Source organism: Lepisosteus platostomus, chromosome 11 (assembly GCF_059453375.1).
Source record: "Lepisosteus platostomus isolate fLepPlt1 chromosome 11, fLepPlt1.hap1, whole genome shotgun sequence".
NCBI classification, from domain to species: Eukaryota; Metazoa; Chordata; class Actinopteri; order Semionotiformes; family Lepisosteidae; genus Lepisosteus; species Lepisosteus platostomus.
This window is the reverse complement of record NC_142621.1, coordinates 37,221,778-37,244,798: the sequence shown is the minus strand read 5'-3', so window position 1 is coordinate 37,244,798 and position 23,021 is coordinate 37,221,778. Positions and strand designations below refer to the sequence as shown.

Genomic DNA, 23,021 nt, shown 5'->3' with positions numbered 1-23,021 from the left:
TTCCTGGAGCATGAGAACCTGTCAGCAGGATGATACCATGCTTTATTTTTGATACTACAGAGATCAGTGATTCTGGAATCGTTGGTAGGTGCTGGGCGTGTACAGTAGGATCCACACAATGAGCCTATAGGAGATCGAAGCTACACAATTACTCTTAAGTAGACCTTATGTTCATGCGCTGATTGTCTACAGAGTTTGCTGAGTGGTCTTGACAGTTTGGAATGCTGAGTCCACTCCTAGCTTTGACTTAGGAGTTCAAAGGAAAAGACAGAAATTCAATTGGTCATGCAAACCTTTCAAACCCTTGTAAAAAAGAGAGCAACACATAGCTGCTTAACAGAAAAGCACGCTTTAGGCTTTACTTTTAGGCTTGTTCTTCCAGCGCACATGCTGCAGGACCTGCAGCAGATATTCATGCAGCACTGAGGCAAACATGTGGCTCTTGCTTTGTCAGTAAACTACTCAGAACCTATGGGTCTATATCGCTTAGGCTGAGAGACAGGCTGAAGTGCTGGCTCTTCGGCCCGATCCGAGCTGACGGTCTTGCGTTTCTGGTGGATTGACAGGAGGTGCTGCGCTGCGTGTGGAGGCATTTCCTGAGCGTCCTCAGAGACCAGTCCCAGACACTGTGCTACACCTCCAGCCTGCTGCACACCCTGGGCTCTGTCACTGTGAGTATCCCAGAAGACATCAAGCACACTCAAGCAGGGGTAATAATTGCAATAGTGTAGTTGCTATTATGAAAAACACTTAGGTGATTATGTTGATACATTATTTATATAATCTACAAATAATGTGGATATTATATATAATGAGGAATGTGGGGTAGCAATTAAGACAAATAAAATGTTACAGTATGTAGTCAAAAATGTACATTTTATAACAGATGTTATGTTAAAATTGTATATAGTTTAGTCTCCATGTTATAGAAAAGCTGTTGCTGCTCTGGAATCAATCCAGAGAAGAGCATCAAGAGCTTTAGGGAATGCCCTACACTGACAGGCTGAAGGAACTGAACCTTTATTGTCTTGAAGGGAAAAGATTCAGGGGAGACCCGATTCAAGTATTCAAAATCCTCAAAGGCACTAACAGAGTCAACCCAAAGATTTCAGAAAGTACAGTGAAACATGAACTAAAGGACACAAGTGGAAACTATGCAAAAATGTATTTGAAGCTGAGAACAGGAGGCACTGCTTTATCCAAGGGGCATAGGAGTGTGAAACAAGCTACTTGGCTTTGTTGTTGAAGTTGATACCCTGGCTTCTTTCAAGAAATAGTTGCTGGGATCTTTGGATGAATTGGCTTCTAAATGCAAAGTAGGCTAGATTGGCTGAACATCTAATCACCTCTTTTCTGTAGCAGTTCTGTGTTCTTAGTCCTACAGCCTACAGTGTGTTTTTATTACAGCCAGGGTGTGCCATTCTCCAGCTAAGTATTCATCTGGCCTGTATTAACAAATGGATGTGAAACGTGAACGTGATACAGTGATGGTACAAAAAGTAAAAACAATTCAAAGAAGGAGGGAAAGAATGATATGACGGAATAGACTGTGAAATGAATGGATTAGCACAGACAGGAACATGCGGTGTCATACTAACATGAGTGAAAATATACTGGAACCAGAACAGATCATGCCTGGACCAAGGAGATGTTTGGATCATTAACACATACAAAATGATATAGGAACAGCTACTGTTAACTGGTAAGATGCTGTATAATCCTTAAATTTGCAGGAGCTGGAGGACATAGCTGTAGTTGGACATTTGTAGAGGAATCTTGGGAAGGATGTTTTCTAGCAGTGCAAGGTTGAAGATGAAGGGAGAGCATGTTTGACTACTATAATGCTGTTATTTGTGATACCTTCTAATGAACTGAGCATGTTCTCTGTTCACTGGATTTCAGTAGACATCTTCAGGATTAAAAATAAAAGAAGGACCAAGGACCAAGAAGAGACAAAAAGCAATTAAGAGGCAGAAGATACTGTAGGAAACCATTCGTTTGCACAAAGGGTGATTGGGTGTCTTCAACAAGTTGTCTATCCGTATTGTTTAACTTAATCCCTTTGTATCTTTTAAGAAACAGCTGAATAGAATCCTGGGAACAATTGTTTATTGTTAACCCAGGAAGGAAAGTGGGCCCAGAGGGTCTTCTCTAATTCGTAACCTTTCAGATGTTCTTGTGTGGCTGTGTGCAGGTGTTGTGCTGTGTGGACAAACAGGGAATCCTGTCCTGGCCCAACCCCAGCCCCGAGACAGTGCTGTTCTTCAGCGGGAGGGTGGAGCCGCCCCATGACAGCCAGGAAGACCTGAAAGATGACCTCTCAGTGGGCTCCATGTGCCGAATGGAGGGAGAGGAGGAGCGAGATGAGGTGGGCACAGTGTGGACAGAGCACAACGGAAGCCATGTAGTGTTTGGTAGATCACCATTGTAGTCATGCAGTAAAAAAAACAAAGTAAAATGAAGAAAGAGGACATCAATGATTCCTTTACTTTTAGATATCGTTGTGCACATAGAATAAAAATAATGTAAGGATGGATATATACACACAGCGCTGTATCTGAGTCATGGTGGCCCCTTTTGAGATCTTTTAGTGGAATTGAATTATAGCAGAAAAACACATAGCAGAGACATTAGATAAGATACTCATTAGCAAAGGTTTTCCTTGTGTGTAGGGAGCTGGGATTTACTTGCACCTGGGTGAATCAACTCTGGACAGAGGGGTTAACCTGACTTTGGCTGTACTCCTAGGCCCAGGAAGCAGATGCCTTGCTGTGTCAGCCTGCCCCGGATTGTCTTCACATTGCCAACGAACAGGATCCCAGTGAGACCTCCCACGACACTGCCCGCTCCTCGGACCCCCTGCGACCCAAACGGCCCCCTGATAGCCGCCGAACCAAGCACCCCTCGGGCTCCATCGTCAGCTTCAGCCGGGACACCGAGGGGGGTGATGAGGAGCCCATACAGGTACCAAAGCCACCCTGCTCTAACAAGACAACAAAACCAGGGGCCAGATCTGGCATCAGGTCACATTATAATAATAATTATAATAATTGCTTACACTTATATAGCGCTTTTCTGGACACTCCACTCAAAGTGCTTTACAGGTAATGGGGACTCCCCTCCACCACCACCAATGTGCAGCATCCACCTGGATGAACAGTTAACAGTTTTGCTAAGTCTGTTTCCTTACAAACCTTGTCACTGGTGTTGTGACTAGATTTGCATTATCAATAGTGACACCTGATCATACTTGAAATTTTAATACCTATGGGGTTTCACTCACTAAGTTACATATGAATAAGCACATCCTTTCTTCATTGATTTTACCTTGGATATGGGTGTTGCCTAAAATGTACTATCCATCCATTTTTGGAAATCCTCTCTTTCCTGGTAAATGCTTGGGGCAGGACCGCATCCTAGTCCTTCTCAGGACACACACACTGGAGCACCCCAGGAAAATCCATGCAGGAGAGCATGGATAAGACCACACGGGAGGTGCCCCAGGACAGAGGTGAACCCAGCACCCACATTCTCTGAGGCAGCAGTGCTAGCTTCCATGGTACTGAGCCACCCCTGCAAGATACCCTGATACTCACCCAAAGTGCATTGACTGGACTTTGTAGCCCAGAAACAGAAAGTTGCATCAATTATCATTAACATCTCAACTTGTTTTAATTGTTCTTAAAACAGTGATTTGGTAAATATGGTAATAGGGCTTGCTGGGCCTTTTGAAGCTGTTGGGAAATCTCTGGTACTTTTCATGATAAGCATTGTTTTAGTAATGCATAACTTTCATGGCACAAAAGCTTTGCTATTTAAATAATACATGTTCTATATAATAATTAACTGCTGGCAGTTCACTGTATGGAATCAGTTTTCTGTAGAACTTTTAGAAGGAGCTGATGATGCATGTGATAAAGGTTATAAAATACAAAAAGTATTCTGACAGAAAGGAAATATTACCATGAAATTAGGGCTGTGCTAAGAGCAAGGTGAAGACCTATTAAAGTCACATTAATTTCCAGAATTCCAGAAGCATCATTCTTTTGAATGTGAAACATAAAACTGCACTGTGTCTCGTGCTTATGTAATTCTGGGTTCGCATTCATCTGAAGATAATTTTAGAAGCAGTTGTGTGAAGACTTAGTGTCCTAAATTTTGCTTGGCATGAGGAAGATTTACTAACGAGGTATTATAAATCATTAGCTTAGTAGCAGTGGAGGTACTTGGTGTGAAACTTAGGAAACAGACATTACTTGGTGTTCATGTGTGCACGATTCAGGTGTGTGGCGAATGTGATGGCCTGGGCTGTGAGGCAGAGGACTTCGTCTGCGATTACCACCTGGAGATGCTGAGCTTGTCCCAAGATCAACAGAACCCCGTCAGCATCCAGTTTGATGACTCCAACTGGCAGTGTCACCTGACCAGCCTCAAGCCCCTGGGCCTCAACATCCTGCTCAACCTGTGCAATGCCAATGTGACCGAGCAGCTGTGCCGCTTCTCCGACCACCTGTCCAACATGGCGCTGCAGGAGACACACGGCACTGTCCTGCCTGTGCACGTGCCCTGGGGGCTCTGTGAGCTTTCACGCCTCATAGGTACCCATCACGCTTCATGGGCTTTGAATGTTACTTGCTGGACAGCACCCCAGAGCTTCTCAGTCCTTGATTTCTGGATCCCCTGTGCTTTGTGGTTTTCATTCCCCAAGAGCTACTACTTCCTTAGGCAGGTTAAAGAGTTAAACTGATAGATTTCCCTGAATTCAACCTTAAAAGGTATTTTTTATTGTTAAGGAGATAGAGTGCAAGTGTTAGATTTCTGAATTCTTTTCATTTAGATTTGTTCCATTGGCCAGGTGCCTTAATTTTAGAAGCTGGGCACATAAGAGGATAAGAATATTATTGGATAGTTCCATGTATATCAATCCTCACCTGTGTCTGCAAAGCTTTAACTATTAATGTAAAGACTTGTAGTGACTTAAGAATATGTGAAACACAATGTTCATGGTCCTGTTGCAAAGTTTTGTGGCAAATATATTGACAATAAGACACAAGCCTTTTTTTTATTGTGGGAAACATTTTAAAATGCAGATGCAATATATATATGTAATATTATAATCAAGATAAGACCTCATTTGACCAACATTAGAAACCCTGGGCTGCACAATGAAAAACTATTATGTTATCGCATATCAGGTTTTGACATAGTCTTGTATCTCGTTTTGCTTTAGCAGAGTTGAAGATTACTCTGGTTATCACTCTGGTTCATTGCAAACCCACTTTTCTCAGTGTCAACATTCTAGTTTTTTTTTTTGTATAGCTAAATAACATACCTTAAAGTTATTTCAAAGTTATCCTTTTAAATTCAGTTGAGCATTAGGCTCAGTCAAGATGGCGGCTCTGAATTCTTTAGAAAAAGCAGAGTGAAATGGTCTGCTTTCTTCTCTCAAAGTTCAGACTTTCTAAAAACCCACACAAAATACCTGCTTTATACAGTTGTCATGCAACCAATTTCTTTTACCAGCAGTTCAGAAGGTGGTAGACCATTCCTCACTGCTTTATGGGGAATATGGTTCAGACAGGATCTGCCATCATGTCTGAAACTTTTTCTCTTTTAACATGAAAAAGAGGTTAATAGACCTCTAAGACTGGAGCTGAGAAATGCTGCAAGGGCCTGAAGACTGTGATGAGTTTGTCCTTGATCCTAGGTCCCATTTTCGTCTCCTGTGTCTGTGTACCACAGGGTTCACTCCTGGAGCCAAGGACCTCTTCAAACTGGAAAACCACCTGGTGCTATACCAGCTGCCCTCCGCCGAGGCCACCAAGGAGGCCATTCCCCGGAAACTGAACCACTTCAACAAGAGACAGCCGCCCTTGAGCCACCTGATCAGCCTCTTCGTCAGGGACACCACCACCAGTAAGCTACCACTCTCCTTGCCCTGGAACCCGTGCCTCCTGCTCAGTTCCTCCTTCTTTTTTGAACAATATGCTTGCTTGCCTCCCCTTGCATGTTTTTCTCTCTATGCCTCTTTCCTCATCTGACACACACCCTTGTCTTCTCCCCCCCTCCCTCCCTCCATCCTCCTCCCATGGTCTGTCCATCTCAGGCCGTCTCCCTCTGTGATTCTGGGCTGTAGCGTTCTTTTACAAGATAAGCACTTCCTGACCTTAAGAATTTGCATGAGTAGCCTGTCCTGTGAACCCTTTCAGTAGCTGGGAGTTTTTCTGCCCCAAAACATTTTCTTTTAGGGAAGACTTAGTTGTTCTTCTTCTTTCTTGCTTGCTGTCTTCTGCTTTTTCAGGATTGTAATGTGGTGTGACTGCTGCTGTTAAAGGTAATGAAAGACATGAACGTGTAGATGACAACACAGCTGAAATGTTGCGTTTTCTTTACAGCATGGAATTAACCTTTACTCGTTATTAATGAAAGTTCATGTTTCAGTTGTCTTTGTGCATAAGCTATTAAGGGATATTAGTAATTAATTTTGCGTTTCTAGGAAGAGGAATGGGTGATTAAAGCAGGAAATGCACAATAATGAATAGGGCAGAGGAAACAGTTTCTTAAGTGTTCTTATTAATAATCTTAATATTAGGAAATCATTAAATGTCGAAGAACAATTATGGGAAAAAATCCATCTAGTGTTTCCTAGAATTTGTTTCCCAACCTCCTTCTCTCATCTAGATAATGTTCAGATGCTCTCTCATGGCTCGGCTGACCTCATCCTGGAGGCCTGCACGGATTTCTGGGATGGTGCAGATATCTACCCCCTCTCTGGCTCCGACAGGTGGGTGATGCAGACACAGAAGGTTACAGCTTTGTGCCATAAGAGTAGGCTGTTCACTGCAGGTTTCTGTACTGAGATCTATAGTCTATGTAATGCAATCTTTTAAGTTGGTCATTGACACATGACGGAGAAACCCTGAACCGCGAGGGCCTCACGATTCGATGTATTGTCTGACAATCTTGCCCCAGCCACTGGCACCTTCTTAGCTTTCCTTTGCCAGTGACCATTAACAATATGTAGGTGTGTTACCCTTTGCAGTACCCAGCATTGCATGTTTTTAAAAAGAAAGATTACCCTCTGGCTAAAACATGTTTATAGAAGTGACAGAAATCAACTACAGCATACTTACAGTATACAGTACAGTACCTTTGTAAACCTTTGTGTAAAACACAAAGACTATGATGTTTCAATCCAGTTACATGTGTAGGACACTTGATGTCTAAGAGACCCACTGTCCACTGACTCGCTGCCCGCTCTATTAGAAGAGGCAGAAACCCTGGGTGCTCAGAATGTGGGACAGGGGTAGGAGAACAATTTCCATCTGGGGCTTTGTACAACATGTTAAATCAATATTGGGAAGCATTTTTTTTTTTTAAACTGGAGATTTGTGGTTTTGTTTGCCCAAGTATTCATTGTCATGTATATTCTGCTGAGTTTTGGAAGTGTAGTTTTTTGACTGATGATGTAGGCTGACAGACGTAAAGTACAGTGGTCAACATTAACATCGGTCTCTCATTTCATTTCAGAAATGGAATCTGTTCTTTTAATTAAATGAAAGCCCGTACTGAAGGGCCTCAGTTGGAGTTTTCCTCTTATGCTGCTGCCATGTTCTTGCAGGAAGAAGGTGCTGGATTTCTATCAGAGGGCCTGCCTGTCAGGGTACTGCTCCGCCTTCGCCTACAAACCCATGCAGTGCACACTCTCCCCGCAGCTCAATGGCAAGTGTGTGGAGCTGGCACAGATGCCCGGCCAGAATGCTATCTTCACCAGCTTCGAGCTGCCTGGGACTACGCCCATTAAGCAGGGCAGCCGCAGAAACAGCTGGAGCTCTGATGGTATGGAGAACAGGCACTATTTTGCGCTAGTTGGTAAAATGATCCTTACTCATTAGTGGAGCTCATACTTACTTTAGAAATCAGTAATGTAATGTTAATTGTTTAATAATTATGGTAGTGCCCACTTTGACTCTGTGTCGTGCGTGCGTGCGTGCGTGCGTGCGTGCGTGTGTTGACTGCCCACTCTGACTCTGTGTCTTGTGTGTACTATATGTGTGTAGAGGGCATCGGGGAGGTGATGGAGCGGGAGGACTGCGTCCAGGCGCTCAGCGGGCAGATCTTCATGGGCATGGTATCCTCGCAGTTCCAGGCACGATTGGACACCGTGCGGCTGATCGATGCTCTTGTGAATGCATGCATCCGTTTTGTCTACTTCTCCATGGAGGATGAGCTCCGGAGCAAGGTACTGTACCAGTATGGGAATGAGGCATCCTTGCACCCTTCGGGGAGGCAGAGCCAGTGAGAAGCCGTGTTGTGACAGTCATACTGCTACAACAGCTGTCAGTCACCTCTCTGTTTCACCCTTTCTTCTTTCACAAACACATATGGAGATGGATTTCATCAAATACTCAATTGTTGCTGAATTGTTGTGTATTCTTGTGTGTTACTTTTGATAATGGTAATCTAGATTTCCTCTCCCAAGATCCATTTATCACCCAGATCAGTAGTGTTTTTTTTTATTCAGAGGAAGAACTTTAGAAAGTTCCCAATGAGAAGAGGCAGTTTGACCCATTGTGCTTGTATGGTTATTACTAACATTTGTACTTTTCTGGATGTTGACCCACATAAGGATGCCAGGTTTTCTATTAAAATGTACGATTTGTATTAAAATATTCACCACAGTTTCCGTCATTTTAAATTTATGGGTAATTTTTTTTTCTGTATTTCATGCATGAAGTGGTTAATTCTTGAAAGGAACCCCACTGACATCAGTCACCTTGTTTTTTCAGGATCTCCCACAGAAATGTGTGTGGTTGTAGTTTGAAAGTCCTCAGTATTTAACAAGAAAATAAAAAGTTTTGAGTACCTGTATTACTGTATGATGACAGGATTTCTGTAATGTGCAATTTTTTTTTTCAGTCTCAAAAGTTCAATAAGTGTGAAAAGGGTGTTCCTTAGCTAAGCAACAGTGGTAGATACTACATACATCAAACTGCATGAGCTACCTGTTGATAAAAAGACGAGCCACTCTGCATGTGTTTCTTTCAGCACAGACTAGATATGCAGAGAATGTTTTCTGAATTGTGATTCTTCCCCAAGGAAGATCTAGAGTATCTTGAACTTGTTCTGGAAGCTATGACTGCCCCCTTCAATTTGTTCCTGTTGTTCAGGTGTTTGCTGAGAAGATGGGTTTGGAGACGGGCTGGAATTGCCACATCTCCCTGACACCGAATGGTGATGGCCAAGGCTGTGACCTCCCTCCTTCCAGCCCCAGCCATGCTGGCTCTCTGCACGATGACTTGCATCAAGGTGCTCCCTTCTTAATAGCCTTTTCTCTCCCTCTCTGCTGCGGGCAGGCTGTCCGCCTGCCTGCTGTGAGCTGGGTGCCTCATCATTGTATCTTTTCTCTCTTCTTCATAGTTCTCTGTCTTTGAACAGGTTGTCATTCTTAGTGCTCCTTCTTCAGTGTAGTCTGAGCTGTGCTTCTGATTGCCTCAGTGGCATGTTTGTCTCTAATCTCTATTTGCAGACTCTCGTGATGAGGCAGAGGGTCCTCTGCTGTTGGAGGAGGAAGGTCACTCAGATCTCATCAGCTTCCAGCCAACAGACAGTGACATACCCAGCTTCTTGGAGGACTGTAATCGGGTAGGCCCCGTGAAGCTCACTCTTTGAATCTCACCAGCCTTGAAACATATGACTGTGTGGTTCTGGAAAATCAATAAAGGTTTTAAATGACAGTGCAGTTCATGCAATCCTTTTTTTTACATAGAGCTTGCTTGTTTGGTTTCCAGTAATGTTCTAATTCACAAATTGGAGGCTCAATTGCAGAAGGTTCTCTGTCATGTCTTGGTTGTTTGTTCACCAAACCTGTAACTTTTTATTTTTTGAGGCATTGAAATGCAATCAATTACTATTGGAACCAGTCAATAAACCAGTCCTTCCAGTTTTGTCTGTCCACAACTTTAGAATTGGAGTTAAATACCATTTGTGAATTCATAGTGCTCTTTATAAAATGACTTTCAAGAATTTGAATGCCTCAGTCATATTCTCCCCAAATTCTTTGATTATGGATATTTATCATTTAGTCTTCCAGTAACAAACTACAAACAATTTCTAAGAATATTTTTCCAAAGCTCTGCTTTTTCAAATTGCCTGGGGTAACACGTTATTGCATCTTCCAGTCCTTAGGATTGCTTTGGATTTGCTTTTTTCCGTGCCTTAGATAGTGTGTGTACCATGATCTCCTGCTTTAGTCTTTGACTGTGTGTCCTGGCTAGCCTGCATCAGTGACGGAGTGCAACAATCCCCCGTCACCACTCTCTATCCTGCCAGGCCAAACTGCCTCGGGGGATCCACCAGGTGCGTCCCCACTTGAAGAACATTGACAACGTGCCTCTGCTGGTGCCCCTTTTCACTGACTGCACCCCAGAAAGTAAGTGTCAGTAGGCCACAATTCTTTACAGTCTTCTTTGTTTCCCTGTACTGAACTCTTTTAAAAAACATGACTGTATTTTTTTAAAGGTTGGTTGTTTCTGAATACCCAGTGCAGAGTACAGAGGATTCCTTCCTCTTCAGTCCCCTGGGGGGGGTTCTAGGTTAATAATCACGTGACATCTGCCTTTTGCAGCCATGTGTGAGATGATGAAGATCATGCAGGAGAACCGTGAGGTTACCTGCTGCCTGGGAAGCTCAGCTAACTTCAGGAACAGCTGTCTTTTCCTGCAGAGTGATGTCAGGTATGGGCACTGGAGCAGCTGAAGGGCTGCATCCTGCCTTTCGTTATTGGTGATAACTGAGGCAGTCGGAAAGTACAGTGTTCATATCTGGTTCATTACATAAAAAATCGCCTATTTCTGTAGGCTAGATAAACTTGTAATTGGTCAATTAAGAATATAGTCCTTTCAATAAGGGAAACGTGTCATCAAGGACTGAAGATGATTTAAGGTTACACATATAAACCTCTTTTGCAGTGGTTTTTGCTTTGCATTTAACTTTACTCTTCTTTTATTTTACAGTGCTTTCATTGCACATTACTACACTAGTGTACAACATACAAGCTTACAATATTGGCACTGTAATTGTCTTCTATTGTATAGAGGCTACTGCCTGTGACGTAAAAGACTGGTAAATTTACAACATGGGAAACCATAGTCAGTTTGTGAAAAATGTGGAGGGATATAGAGGAAATCCCAGATGAGGATGGAAACTTCTTTGTGTCCCTAATTGCTCAGATAATACATGTTCAAGCCTGGATCATGTCATCAGTCAGCTATGACCAACATTTTCCAGGTGGTGGCATGTACTGTAATTGGCTGAACACCTTGGAAGGGTATCTTTGGGATTAGCTAGCCAGTCTTCGCAAATGGCAACTCTCGTCTCTGTGAGAAACACCCCTCTCCCCCAGTTGGCATAGAGTGTCCCGTAGGGCTCCGGGAAGCTGGTAGGCATCGGGTGTCCAGTTGTGCTCTGGGAAGCTCATAGCATGACAAAAGATGAAAAGAACAATGGTGGGGCAGTTTGGAGGATGATGTCTGCCCATGATTGTTTTTCCGGTGCTGGACAGGAGGTATTGACATATTGCATGATGGCCTAAAGAAACAATTGGTAATTCTAATCTGGTTAATAAAATTAAATATGATCATGTTAATGTGGTTTTCACTGCAGGCCTTGGCTCATCATTTGTCATCTAGTTGGCGATGCAAGTATGAATTTTCAAGTATAAACATAGTTTTAAGTAATGTATTAAAAAACTCTGGAAAAACTCTAGCAAATGATTTATTTTGGCTTTTCCTAGATAAACCTGCCTAGAAATAACACTGATCCTGCATTCTGCTACCAATTGTTGCTTTTAACATATCCTACAAGGATAAAAAAGTTATTTTGAAGCCTGCAAGTCTGCTCATTGACTTATGTGTGTTGACAGCATTGCCTTGGACCCTCTGTACCCCTCTCGCTGCTCCTGGGAGACGTTTGGCTACGCAGCCACTAATAGCCTGGCTGTGGATTCGGAGGAGCTCTCCCCTCTGCAGCTGTCCGGCCTCCTCAACAGCCTGGCCTGCTCTGCTTCCTTCCACCAGGAGGAGAGTGTCAGTGTGGTCAAACTCATTGAGCAGGTACCTGTATCAGCACACAGGGATGTATTTCTGCACTTGGGAGGACCTCCCACTGTGTCTCAGTCTTTCTCCATTGTAAGACACATAATAATTTCTGTTGGCTCTCTTAGATTTTAAAGATGATTACATTTAGTTTATAAAAAAAACAGTAACTTGCCTTTTAAAAAACGTCATGACTGGTCCTTGCAGTGCCTTGTTTCTTGTGTCTTAATGAGAACATCCTGATTTGTGAGGATTTGTTTTTTAAAGTTGGTCCTCATAAATATCATAATACATGAACACAGTACAGCCTTGAACTAATAAAACTCATGAAGTTTTCCATTAACACATATGTCCGCAAAACACACACACATATATACATATACAGGCTTCACTGCAGGGTTGGTGTGGTTGAACTCAATTCAGCCACAGTACATTGTTAGTCTGTGCTATGGACAAGTTTGGCAGGTAGAGCAAAAGCAGTCTGGCTAAGCTTGGAAATGTTGAGGCTATTCATGACCTTCTCAAACTCCTCCATCCTCTTGCTGGGTTAAGACCGCAATCCTCACCCACAGTGGGGACTAAGTGACTTGTATAGGCATGAGCTGGGTAGACCAGGCACTCTTCAGGTGGGGGCGAAGATCTTCTTGTGCATTGAATATTGACCATACAATGTTGCAGCACAACATTGCTGGAAATCAGCAGGAGTGCCACAACGTTACTGGATCACATACCTATGAAGAATATGGTGATGCTCTTAACTATAATTATACATTGGGGAAGCTCATGGGAGCCATGGTACTGCAGTGTAATCAGGCTCGGATAGTAGCTCCCTGTTCCTCTGTTTCAGGCTCGCCACACCACCTATGGCATCAGAAAATGTTTCCTTTTCCTGCTGCAGTGCCAGCTTACCCTTGTCATAATCCAGGTGAGTGCGGCACAGCATTGAAAGGGAATCTAGGAGGGTTTGACATTGCAAGATGTGAGCAGGTGCCAGATTGTGTTGTCAGGTCTGCTTTTTCAATGTTGGTTATGTGGAATACAATGGTTAGGAGAGTACGGCTAGGATCCAGGAGAATGTGCCTCAGAGCTCAGTGCTTTCAGTCTGTCAGACTTAAATTTACCAAGTTTATGCCCTGTGAGAAGAGCTTTAAAGTGCTTTTGAAATGCGTAAATGATTGCCCCACTCTAGACACTGGACAGATGGAGGAAATTCCACAAGAATCTGTGGCTCAGAGATAACACGGCCCTGGATATTTTACCATTTTCATTTCAAAAGACCCATCGTTCTGGTGGTTTAGAGCCATTCCTGATCATATGATTTTTTAAAGGACTAAAAGTAAGATCTGCATAGTTATTCTAGAAACCATCTCCAGCTGTCACGGAGCACTGATGTACGGTAATGTGTAAAAACTCTGACAGTAGTGTCTGTTGTCTGCCTAGTTCCTGGCTTGTCTCCTCCAGCTCCCTCCTCCCATCAACATCACTGACCTGCTGTGGCTCTCCTGCTTCTGCTACCCTCTTCTCAGGTGAGAGACCCTGCAAAGAGCTTAGAGATCCACTGGAAATGAAAAGGCTGAGAAAAGAGGGACCTGAGTTCTTTACCTCCTGTGGCACCACATTGCAGCAGCAGATTACTGTAATTTACAAGACTGAATTCTAAGTCTCAGTGCATCCAATTAAAGTACACCACACCCCTAATTTTATCCAAGTCGGGCGTAACCTTTAGCTGAGCCGCGAAACGCATATAGAGAATTACCATCCGGTAAACAATTACCATAAAAACATTTTGCTTAATAAAATAATAATCATCAAAATATACCATACACTTAAAAGTACACAGTGCAGTAAATAATAAAATAAACATTAGAGAGTTACCTTTTAACAGTTTTAGATGTACGGTACTGTACATTTTATTACTCTGTACTGAAAACTGTACTCTGTTCAGTAAGCACAAAATACACAGCAGATAATAAAATCACTGACATGTTTGCAATACAGATTTTTCTGTCAAGACATTTTTTGTCAAAAAGTGTGAGATGATATACGGTTGGTGCCCCATGCTTTTGAAAACAAAGGGAGTCTGTGTTGTGTGTGTCTGTGGCAGTGTGTCGTTCCTGGGAAAGCCTGCTGACAGCTTGGTGATGACTGTGGCCACAGGGAAGAACCTGGACTCCATTCCCAGGAAGGTGAGTCCTCTTACTCGCAATGGGTCGCACACTAACTCTGTCTCTCTACTCCTCAGCCCTTACACCTGGACACTGTGAGGCTCTGCTCAAGAAATGTTCATCATTTTTGACAGTTTTCCATCTACAGTTATGTTCTCTGTCATATTGTTTGGTGTCTGAGCTGTGATTATGTACATTTTCTGTTTTGTTCTCACTCGCTCCATGTGGGCTTTCAGTGGTGGACAGAGGCACATAGTTAATCAATGTATGTGATCAGTTAATAGGACATCAGGTATCTTGGTTGTTATGTCAGGCAAATGTCAATTTGTGGCCCTTCACTCACTGCCCATACAGTGTGCTGCATTTACTGTACTCTCTAGAACCAGCTCATCTAGCTGTGGGGAAAAAGCAATTGAGTTTCCTTGCTCACTTATTTCTGATGGCTAATGATCATTGGCTCTTCCTGGGGTGGGAGTTTAGCAGTGACAGATGTCGGTTCATTTACTGTATACACTGTAAATAGGGTATATGTAATGTTTATGTACATTGTGCAAGACCTCATAGCAGTTGCATAGTTTCTCTGTAGCCGTGGAAGGATTAGTAAAGGACCCTGGTGTCAAACTATAGGCACATTGTGTTGGGTGCAACCTTTGCAGTAATTGGACTGATGTGCACAAAAAATGTCACCCAAGTTTTGAGTTGATAGATGAGCTCTGCAGCACAATAAGGGAACGTTGTGTGTTTTTCACTGGTCCTGACAGACACAACAGTATTTCCTAGTGTGTTTCCTGCTGAAGTTCAGCCTAACTATGTGTGCCTACCTGGTGGGCTTTGGCTTCACCCTGGAGGGGTTTTGCAACACTGGCAGTGTGAACTCGACCAACTGCTCCATCCTTTCCAAGAGGTGAGTGCCTTCTCCTGCACTGGGGACATTTTGCCTGTTAGTATGTTACCTTCTATTTTGGTCACATTATACAGTAGCTAGCCATTTGCTAGATGTGACTTGCTGTCCCTCTTATAGAGTCTGGAGGTCTGCTTCAGTAGATAAGGTCATTAACCAACTGGACAAGCTCTACTATAGCCTTTTAAAAAGTCATAGATAGCATATTAATGTGGATTATTTTGCACATTCAAGAAGAAACTGAGCTATTTACCAGAATCAAAATCAATTTGGTTTGGGAAGAACAGGCCACCTGCTGTATATTTCTGTTTTAGTATTGATAGTATTATGATGGATTTCCCAACAGAGCTTTATAGTTTTTAGAAATCTTAGAAAAGGATTTTGCTACATGAAGTTGCTACAGTATATCTGCAGTAGGCACAGCAAACCCCCTTTGGTGGTCTGGTGTGTCTGCTAATCGCTGTGTGTTTTGACACTGTTTTTTCAGTTCTGTTCAGGATGCCCCCAAGTGGTATGGGGAGTTCTCCAATGGTTTGCTGTTAATACAGAAGGTGATGGCGGGATTCCTGGCACTTCACACAGGTGCTGCACCTCTCGATAAAGACCACAATTATTACAGAATACACAGACACAACAATCAGCCACATGTGCCTTCTGAAAACAGACACAGCACAGAGCAGCAAGCACAATCTTTACACAGACACAGCACTGAGCCACACATGCCTTCCTAACAGACACTGCACCGAGCAGCAAGTGCAACCATAACACTGATACAGCACTGACTCACGTGTCTTTTGAAAAGAGATGCAGCACTGAGCAGCAAACACTTCCTTAACACAGACACAGCACTGAGCAGCAAGCACGTCCTTAATACCAGTAGTCAAATGGTAAATCTAAGTGATAGAGTTCTAAAAGTGCCTTACTTTTGCAAACTGGCTGAGATCCATAGTCACTAACCAATAAATCATCTAAATGCACTGCTTCAGAAATGCAATAATGAGTTTACTGTAATACTGTAAAGAAAGTAGAAAGTGATCTAAGCAATAACAGTCACAGCAATAGAGATATTGACCACCATATATTGATGACACATTGATGCTTCATCCCAAGGACGGACCAAGTAACTTTACCAGGGTGACACACATTGTGCCAGTGGAAGAGCCAGGTCTTCATGGTTCTCCCTACAAACCCCTGTAAAATGCAGATACAATTGTGTGGACTTCTCAGCTACAGTAGCTTCACAAGAGAAGGCATTCAGGATGGATGCTTTCAGAAGATCTCTTTGAGCATCTCCTTCTCCTGACTGCAATGTGCATGGGGTCATTTGTTACGAATTCTGGTGCTCTTCCATGTTGTTCTGCTGGTGACTCCCCTACCTCTCTCTCTCTGTTCTCTCTCTGGTTCAGTGGTGATCTCCCTCAGTCACGTCCACCGCTCCAAACCCCTTTGGAGAAAGAGCCCCTTCAGCAACACCTGGTGGTGCCTGACTGTTCCTGTGGTGTAAGTCTCTCTGTATTCTCCTTCTGGTCTCAATCTTGTCATGCATGTCCCAGCACCAGCCCTGCTGTTTCTTTGTGCCTGTGTACAGCTATAGTATACAGTGAGTTTGTGAGCTTGTACTTGTCAGTGCCTGTTCTGGGTTTTTCTGCCAGTGTGCTGTACTCTATTCGCATATTATGTCTAAAGTTAAAAGCACTTCCTATACTTTTCCAAGAATGCAACTCCCTGGATAGAATTGATATCTGCAGCAACATTACACAAACAAGCCAAGTTTTCCAGAAGCCAGTTAACCTGGCAGAGAAGAGAACATACAGACCCCATACAGATAGCACCACTGGTCTGGACTTGAACCCAGGGTCCCAAAGCTGCGAGGCTGTGGCTCTAACCACTGCACAGCTGTGCCACCCATTGTTGTATTCTTTTTGTTGTTTTACAGAATCCAATTATTTTATGCAAGCACCTAGGGTAAAAGATTCTAATTTCTTTGTTAAGAAAATGCCTATTTTGTATGAGGAAAGGTATTGTTTAGCACAAGGCATCTCACCTCACACTAGCATCTACCAAGACAACAGCTGCACCTGAACAGAGACTGTCGGCTGTCCAGCACGTCTGTGTCCACTGATAGGGCATCATAAGCTGCTGCTAATGTAAAGCTCCTGAAAGATTTTGCCAGACACTTGTAGGAAAAGGTACTGCTAAGACAGTGATTCAGAGGGGATAAAGCAAGAGTGAAAGCCTTGCTAGGACTCGCAGACCTATGTATCAAGAGCATTATTTTGTCATTCACCTTGGTTCAGACAACAGCCTTATAACATTATGTACTTGCAGTTAAAACACTTTTCATTAATTTTCTTTGGGAAATACCCAATAAAAATGAACTAAGCAGCACGATCGTGTTTTGTAAGTGCTGTGGTTGCTAATGAGAGGCTGTGTATAGGTGTTTTTGTACTGTAATTCGTTTGGGGAATTGGTTGGATCAGGTCTGGTTTATCATCACAGGGTCATCTGAGTACAGCAATAAAGTAAAAAAAAACTACCTTCAATACAAATCCAAAATAAAAAAAACTTTAAAGTAAAATGGCTAAAATATCAGACAATTACAGAATGTTTTGCATACAGAATGAAAAACATAAAGCGTAAAGACCAGAACAGTACAAAAAACAAATACTAAGAAGTCAGCATAGCAGTGCACTGTATATTTGTCATGTTTCAGATTTAAATAGCATTAAAAGTCTGTCTAATGAACAGTGTAGACGTCAACGACGAGGTCCGTTTAACTGGCTTGTCTACTGTGGGGTTGCAGGTTGCTGGGACAGGTGGTCCAGGCCACAGTGGATTTCCAGGTGTGGAAGAACCGCCAGTCCTCTGTGACCTTTACCCTGGAAGATATCCCCCTGCTGGTGTGGCTGCTGATGTCATTGTCTCTGCTGCTGGTGGTGCTATTGAATGAGGTGGTGAAACTGCATGAGATCAGGTATGATGCAGAGAGATGTCCGATACAGAGATCGAGAGGGGGGGACTGGAGAGATGGGACAAGTACAGAGAAAGTGGGGCTTTAATTTTAACTACTTGCGTTAGCTATTGGAAAAAAAAACTACAATTTTCAGAGGCTGCAAACCAGGGGTTGTCAAAGCCTGGTATGATTTTGGAGGGTTGGTTCATCTGCAGGTCTTTATCTCAACTTAGCTCTTAATTGCCTTATCAGCTTATTATTGTCTGAATTGGTTGAGGGATAGTGCTGTACCAAGATCTAGAAAATCTGCAAGGACAAGGATTGGACACCCCCGCCTCAAATCATTATAGGATGGACAGTTTGAGGGTTGTTTAGGAGTGTTGCACGTTGCATACTGCAACCGTTGTGTTAAACACGAATCTAGTGGTAATTTAAAAATAGTGCTTTCCCTTTGTGAAGGTTTAGAAGAGTCCAATAAAAAATAAAAAATACCCAGTGTCTTTTGTGGTTTGTGTTCTGACAGACTTAAGTGAAGTACCTCTCATCTCTCTGTGTTCCCTCTGCAGGGTGCGAGTACGCTACCAGAAGAGGCAGAAGCTACAATTTGAGACCAAGCTGGGGATGAACTCTCCCTTCTGAGGATCTTTGAGAGACTAGGAAGGAATGAGGGACACGGCGTGGCCCTGAGGAGCCTGGAGACTCCCCCCTTTCATGCTGCATTGCTGCCTTCACTGGCAGTGAGGGCAGCTGGTCCAAGGCACTTGAGAGCCGCCTGTTTCTCACTCAGCCAGAACAGAGTCCGCCCCAGCCCTCCTCTGCTCTCCACACACTGAACACTAATGATGCCGTGTTGCCAGAGGGAGGAGGGGAGAGTAACGCTGTTGGTATTTTTACGTGATATATCATTTTTTTGTATTTTAACAATTGTTAGGTTGTAGAGGAAAAGCCCAAAGCATTCTGACCAAAACCTATATTTTGTCTCTATAAAGGAAAAAAAAAACAGCCAATGAATCCAGAATGTTTTCAGGGGAAGAATGGGGCTTGTTGCAAATGCTTGTTCCTTCTTTCCTGTCTTCACTGCCTGTTTACAGCCCCATCATGAGGAGAGCTTGAGTACTGCATGGAGTGGTAAATGACTGATGGCATGAGCCCTGACTCATGCTCATGAGCAGATTGGGTGAAATAAACTAGTTTCTGAGCCACGCTGGCCTGAAATTAGGTCTTTTCCTCTTTAATAACTGTGCACAGATTAATGAGCGCCACTTCACAGAGAATGCATTTTTTGTGAAACTGGCGTTAGTTTAATACCCGAGTTGTAGCTCTGCGATCAAGCTTTTCAAACCCCAGTCAGTGATGCAGTAAAGCACAGCTCTCTGAAAGAACTCTGAATGTTTCACACTCTACATACCTCTCCTTTGGTTTGGAAATACGACTCTTTGCAGGGTAAATGTAAAATAGAGCCTTATACTATCTTGAAAGCACTGCTTATTGTTCCTGCAAGTGGTAATTAACTTTTCTGTCATTTTTTGATAGATTTTTACCATAAAGGGTTGAAGTCTAAATTACTTCATTTTCAAAGACGTCTTCTCTCATGCACTTTTTATACTGAACTGGGAATAGTGGTGGCCCCCTCATCCCAGCTAAAGTGTACATCAAGAGATCATTTCTGTAGCTTTCAACATTGAGTTTCTTTTCCACAAAGTACCATATCTACCTGGGCATTGTCAATCATTTCATGAAGCGCATACCCTAGTGGGTTCAGGCTAAGGCTCAAATCTGGCAGTGCCTCCAGTAAATTGTACTATAGAGATGAAATGTCAACACAGACTCAAGATATGCATTGATTTGTCTGATTGATGTGTTTTTTGTTGAGGAATGTTAATTGTTAATTTTGTTGCAAAAAATATATATTTATTGATACTGAAAACTTGAGAGAAGTCATCTTTTGTTGCGTAGTATTATATTTAACTGGAAATAGATCATCATGGTGTTATTTGCAAAGAAACGGGCATTGTTACTGCAAGAGCTATAGCTACCAAAGGGGAAAGTATAGTGCTTACAAGCTCAAAGCTTGTAATTTTTGTGTCTCAAAGGTCTCTGGTTGTTGGAGGCTTTTGAGTTCAGTGATTTGGATCTACGGTACAGTAGTTGTGGATCTGTCTTACTGCAACTTTCAAGGATGTTGTAAAATAGGTTGATGTCTTTTATTTGAATATGTTAAAATTTTATGAACTTTGAAATGTAAAAAAACTTGAGTAACATGCCAACTAAAAAAAGCCCTTTCATGGCTTTGGATTTTAATCTCTTTACTCTCCATCATGGAAGTCTTTAAACTCCTGCAAAGTTCCTTCAAGTTCCTTAAAATTTAAACAGGTTAGTAACAGACAGTGACAACAAAAGGCAAAGTTCTCTGTGAAGTACACGTCCTTCACTGTGTTGGTAGTACCACTTAGAGTATCGTGCATGATTTTTTTTTACTTCTTTTCTCTCCAGTGGAATTGAGCTCAGTTTATATTGTACTGTATTTGAGAGTTAGTTTGCCTCTGCATGCATCTGTCCATCAGTACTGTATATTGGGACCTTCAGGCAAGAGCTCTCAAGCCTTTTATTTTTTGCTTTGCTGGCATGTTTTGCTGTTTTTATCGGCTGTTATAAATAATATTTAATGAGGGATGCCAAAATAACCCTTAAAAATGAGAAAAGGATAAATCCTTTGACTTGACTTCAGACTGTAAAAGGCTATCTATTCCTTTTCAAATGGCAATATCTAATACAAGGATAAGGGGGAGCTGGAGTCTAGCTCCGCAAGCAGTGGATGCCAGTCCATCGCAGGGCAGACAGACGCACATACAGTCACACTAGAGCCAAGTAACCTACTGTACCACTATTTGGACTGTGAGGAAGCCGGAGAACCTGAAGGAAATGCCCCGACTCATGGGGATAGCAGCCCAGGAATTGAAAACCAGCACCCCAGTGCTGTGAGGCAGCAATACTAACCATTGCACCACAGTATCGGTAAAGATTATGATCTCAGCCTGCCATACTTGGTAAAATTGGAAAAGAAAACATGCTCTCACTTAAGGTATATTTTGAACTTTCATTTGCTATTTTTAATGTCTTTGGGCAATTTATGTATATGGTTTATAACCCTTACACAGAAGCTTTGGCCTGGCTAGAAGCCACCTAGACTACAGCAGAGTTCGTGTACTATTGCAACATTTGCCAGCTGTCATGTGATGACCGCCACATGGGTTGTGGTAGATGTGTTCATTTAAATGCAAAGAGTTTTAGTTACGAGCTGATCACAGCTTTTGGGAAAAGCATTGTTCAATCAGACATTACAAAGGTGTTGGCAAGAAGTTAGTGTTGTTACTGGACTTTCTTGTGCTGCTACCGCAGTAAAATGTTTTGAAAATGTCAGTTTGAAATGTGCCGATTCCCTGTTGTGCAAAAGACTCCGCCGTGGCTGACTAATGGTGGCAGGTGTCCCTGTACCAGACAAGCTGACCCAGCTCTTTGCTTCCTTCCTGTGATATTTTAATAAACCAGCAGCAAGGGCAATGCAGCACATACATTATATTCAAATGGAAAAAGAGGGCAGTAGCAGCTCTGTTTCCTGACTCTTTTGATGCTCTTGCTACATGGTCTCATTTCTTTGCCAATTACAGGATAAAGATTGTTAAATGATTTTTTTAGAATTTAGTTTTCAATGAAATGTGCTCTCCTTAATTTGTAACCTGATCTAGATCTGAGCCAGGATCTCATTAATACCTCCACCATAAATTGATTTTAAAATCAAAGCTCTCAAACTTGCAAAGCATGGGGCATCTGGTATAGTACTGCATTCTTAAAGGAATATCATGTCCTTTACCTTTTCAAATGTTGGCTATGGGTATGAAGAGGTGAAAAAAAAAACAGCTCTTGTAAATCTTATTTCAGCTCCTTATGAAAAAGACATCTTTGGGCAGTGTGGTTACCCTTCTTGTATGCTGCTGCATATTGTCAAGGATACTGGAGCCCACGCTGCACAAACCCTTTTCCTCTTCTACTTGCCTTCATTCTTCACATTTTAGATTCTTGAGCTATGATGCTGGAACATGCAAAAACCAGATTCACCTTTGACCTGATGTGCCTGATCTTTTGTCATTCATGCTTCACTAATGAAGGTCTCAGTTCCTTAAACTGCATCAACAATTCAATAAACAGAAACTCCACTATTTCAATGTTATTTTAAGTGTTGGAAATAAAGCAGGAGTTAGGGGACAAATAGGACCAGAAGAAAGTTTTAAAAATGACAAAGATACATCAGCCACACATGCACTTCAGGCTTCAAGCTCCAAATCTCTGCCTTGTCCCACCATGACCTCTGTTCAGGCTCAACAGGCTATGCTGCTGTGTCATTCTAGCAGGGATGTACTGTACAGGATTATAGGCACAAAACCTGCAATGACAATTTTGTTCATGTGATAGATTTAAAAAATGGTGTATATTTTATAATAAAGTCTCAGTGTAAAATTTTATGATTAAGAATTTGTTTAAAATGTTAATAAAGATGGTTCTTTTTAATTTTTTATTTACAAATAAAATATTTTTGTGGCTGTTTCTTATCTCTCTTGGCTGTTCCTCATCAGGAGTTAGGTAACACCCCTGTACCTACAGTATCTTTCTGGTTCTGTTGCCAACCAAGAATACATTTTCTCATACACTCAACACTAAATTGTAAGAAGCCCCTCTTTAACTATAACTAGAAAAGGCAATCTGGAGAAGCAATGTACTCCAGCATGTTTGGAGATATCTGCATCTATTCCTGTAGGTTCACCAAGATAGCTCAGCAAGGGATTTTCTTCACAAATGAGCCATGATGGTCAGGTGGGGAAAATGCCTCACTCACAAGCTATTCACTCGCT

At 42.4% G+C, this 23,021-nt stretch overlaps 1 protein-coding gene across 3 annotated transcripts in view; it reads left to right on the top strand.

The window, feature by feature from the left end:
* The window catches only part of tmem94 (transmembrane protein 94), a 52,629-nt gene extending 29,913 nt beyond the window's left edge, over positions 1–22,716 (top strand). For all 3 annotated transcript variants that reach the window (XM_088599489.1, XM_088599490.1, XM_088599488.1), the window contains 21 exons: positions 567–671; positions 2,195–2,368; positions 2,749–2,964; positions 4,283–4,598; positions 5,743–5,916; positions 6,682–6,784; positions 7,622–7,839; positions 8,061–8,242; positions 9,171–9,309; positions 9,530–9,645; positions 10,333–10,432; positions 10,628–10,736; positions 11,924–12,113; positions 12,943–13,020; positions 13,536–13,621; positions 14,200–14,281; positions 15,022–15,164; positions 15,649–15,743; positions 16,568–16,661; positions 17,965–18,135; positions 18,681–22,716. In XM_088599489.1, coding sequence (XP_088455615.1) covers positions 567–671; positions 2,195–2,368; positions 2,749–2,964; positions 4,283–4,598; positions 5,743–5,916; positions 6,682–6,784; positions 7,622–7,839; positions 8,061–8,242; positions 9,171–9,309; positions 9,530–9,645; positions 10,333–10,432; positions 10,628–10,736; positions 11,924–12,113; positions 12,943–13,020; positions 13,536–13,621; positions 14,200–14,281; positions 15,022–15,164; positions 15,649–15,743; positions 16,568–16,661; positions 17,965–18,135; positions 18,681–18,753 — 2,964 coding nt within the window. In that variant the 3' untranslated portion in view covers positions 18,754–22,716. The remainder of the gene's footprint in view (positions 1–566; positions 672–2,194; positions 2,369–2,748; positions 2,965–4,282; positions 4,599–5,742; positions 5,917–6,681; positions 6,785–7,621; positions 7,840–8,060; positions 8,243–9,170; positions 9,310–9,529; positions 9,646–10,332; positions 10,433–10,627; positions 10,737–11,923; positions 12,114–12,942; positions 13,021–13,535; positions 13,622–14,199; positions 14,282–15,021; positions 15,165–15,648; positions 15,744–16,567; positions 16,662–17,964; positions 18,136–18,680) is intronic.
* The last annotated feature ends 305 nt before the right edge of the window (positions 22,717–23,021 follow it).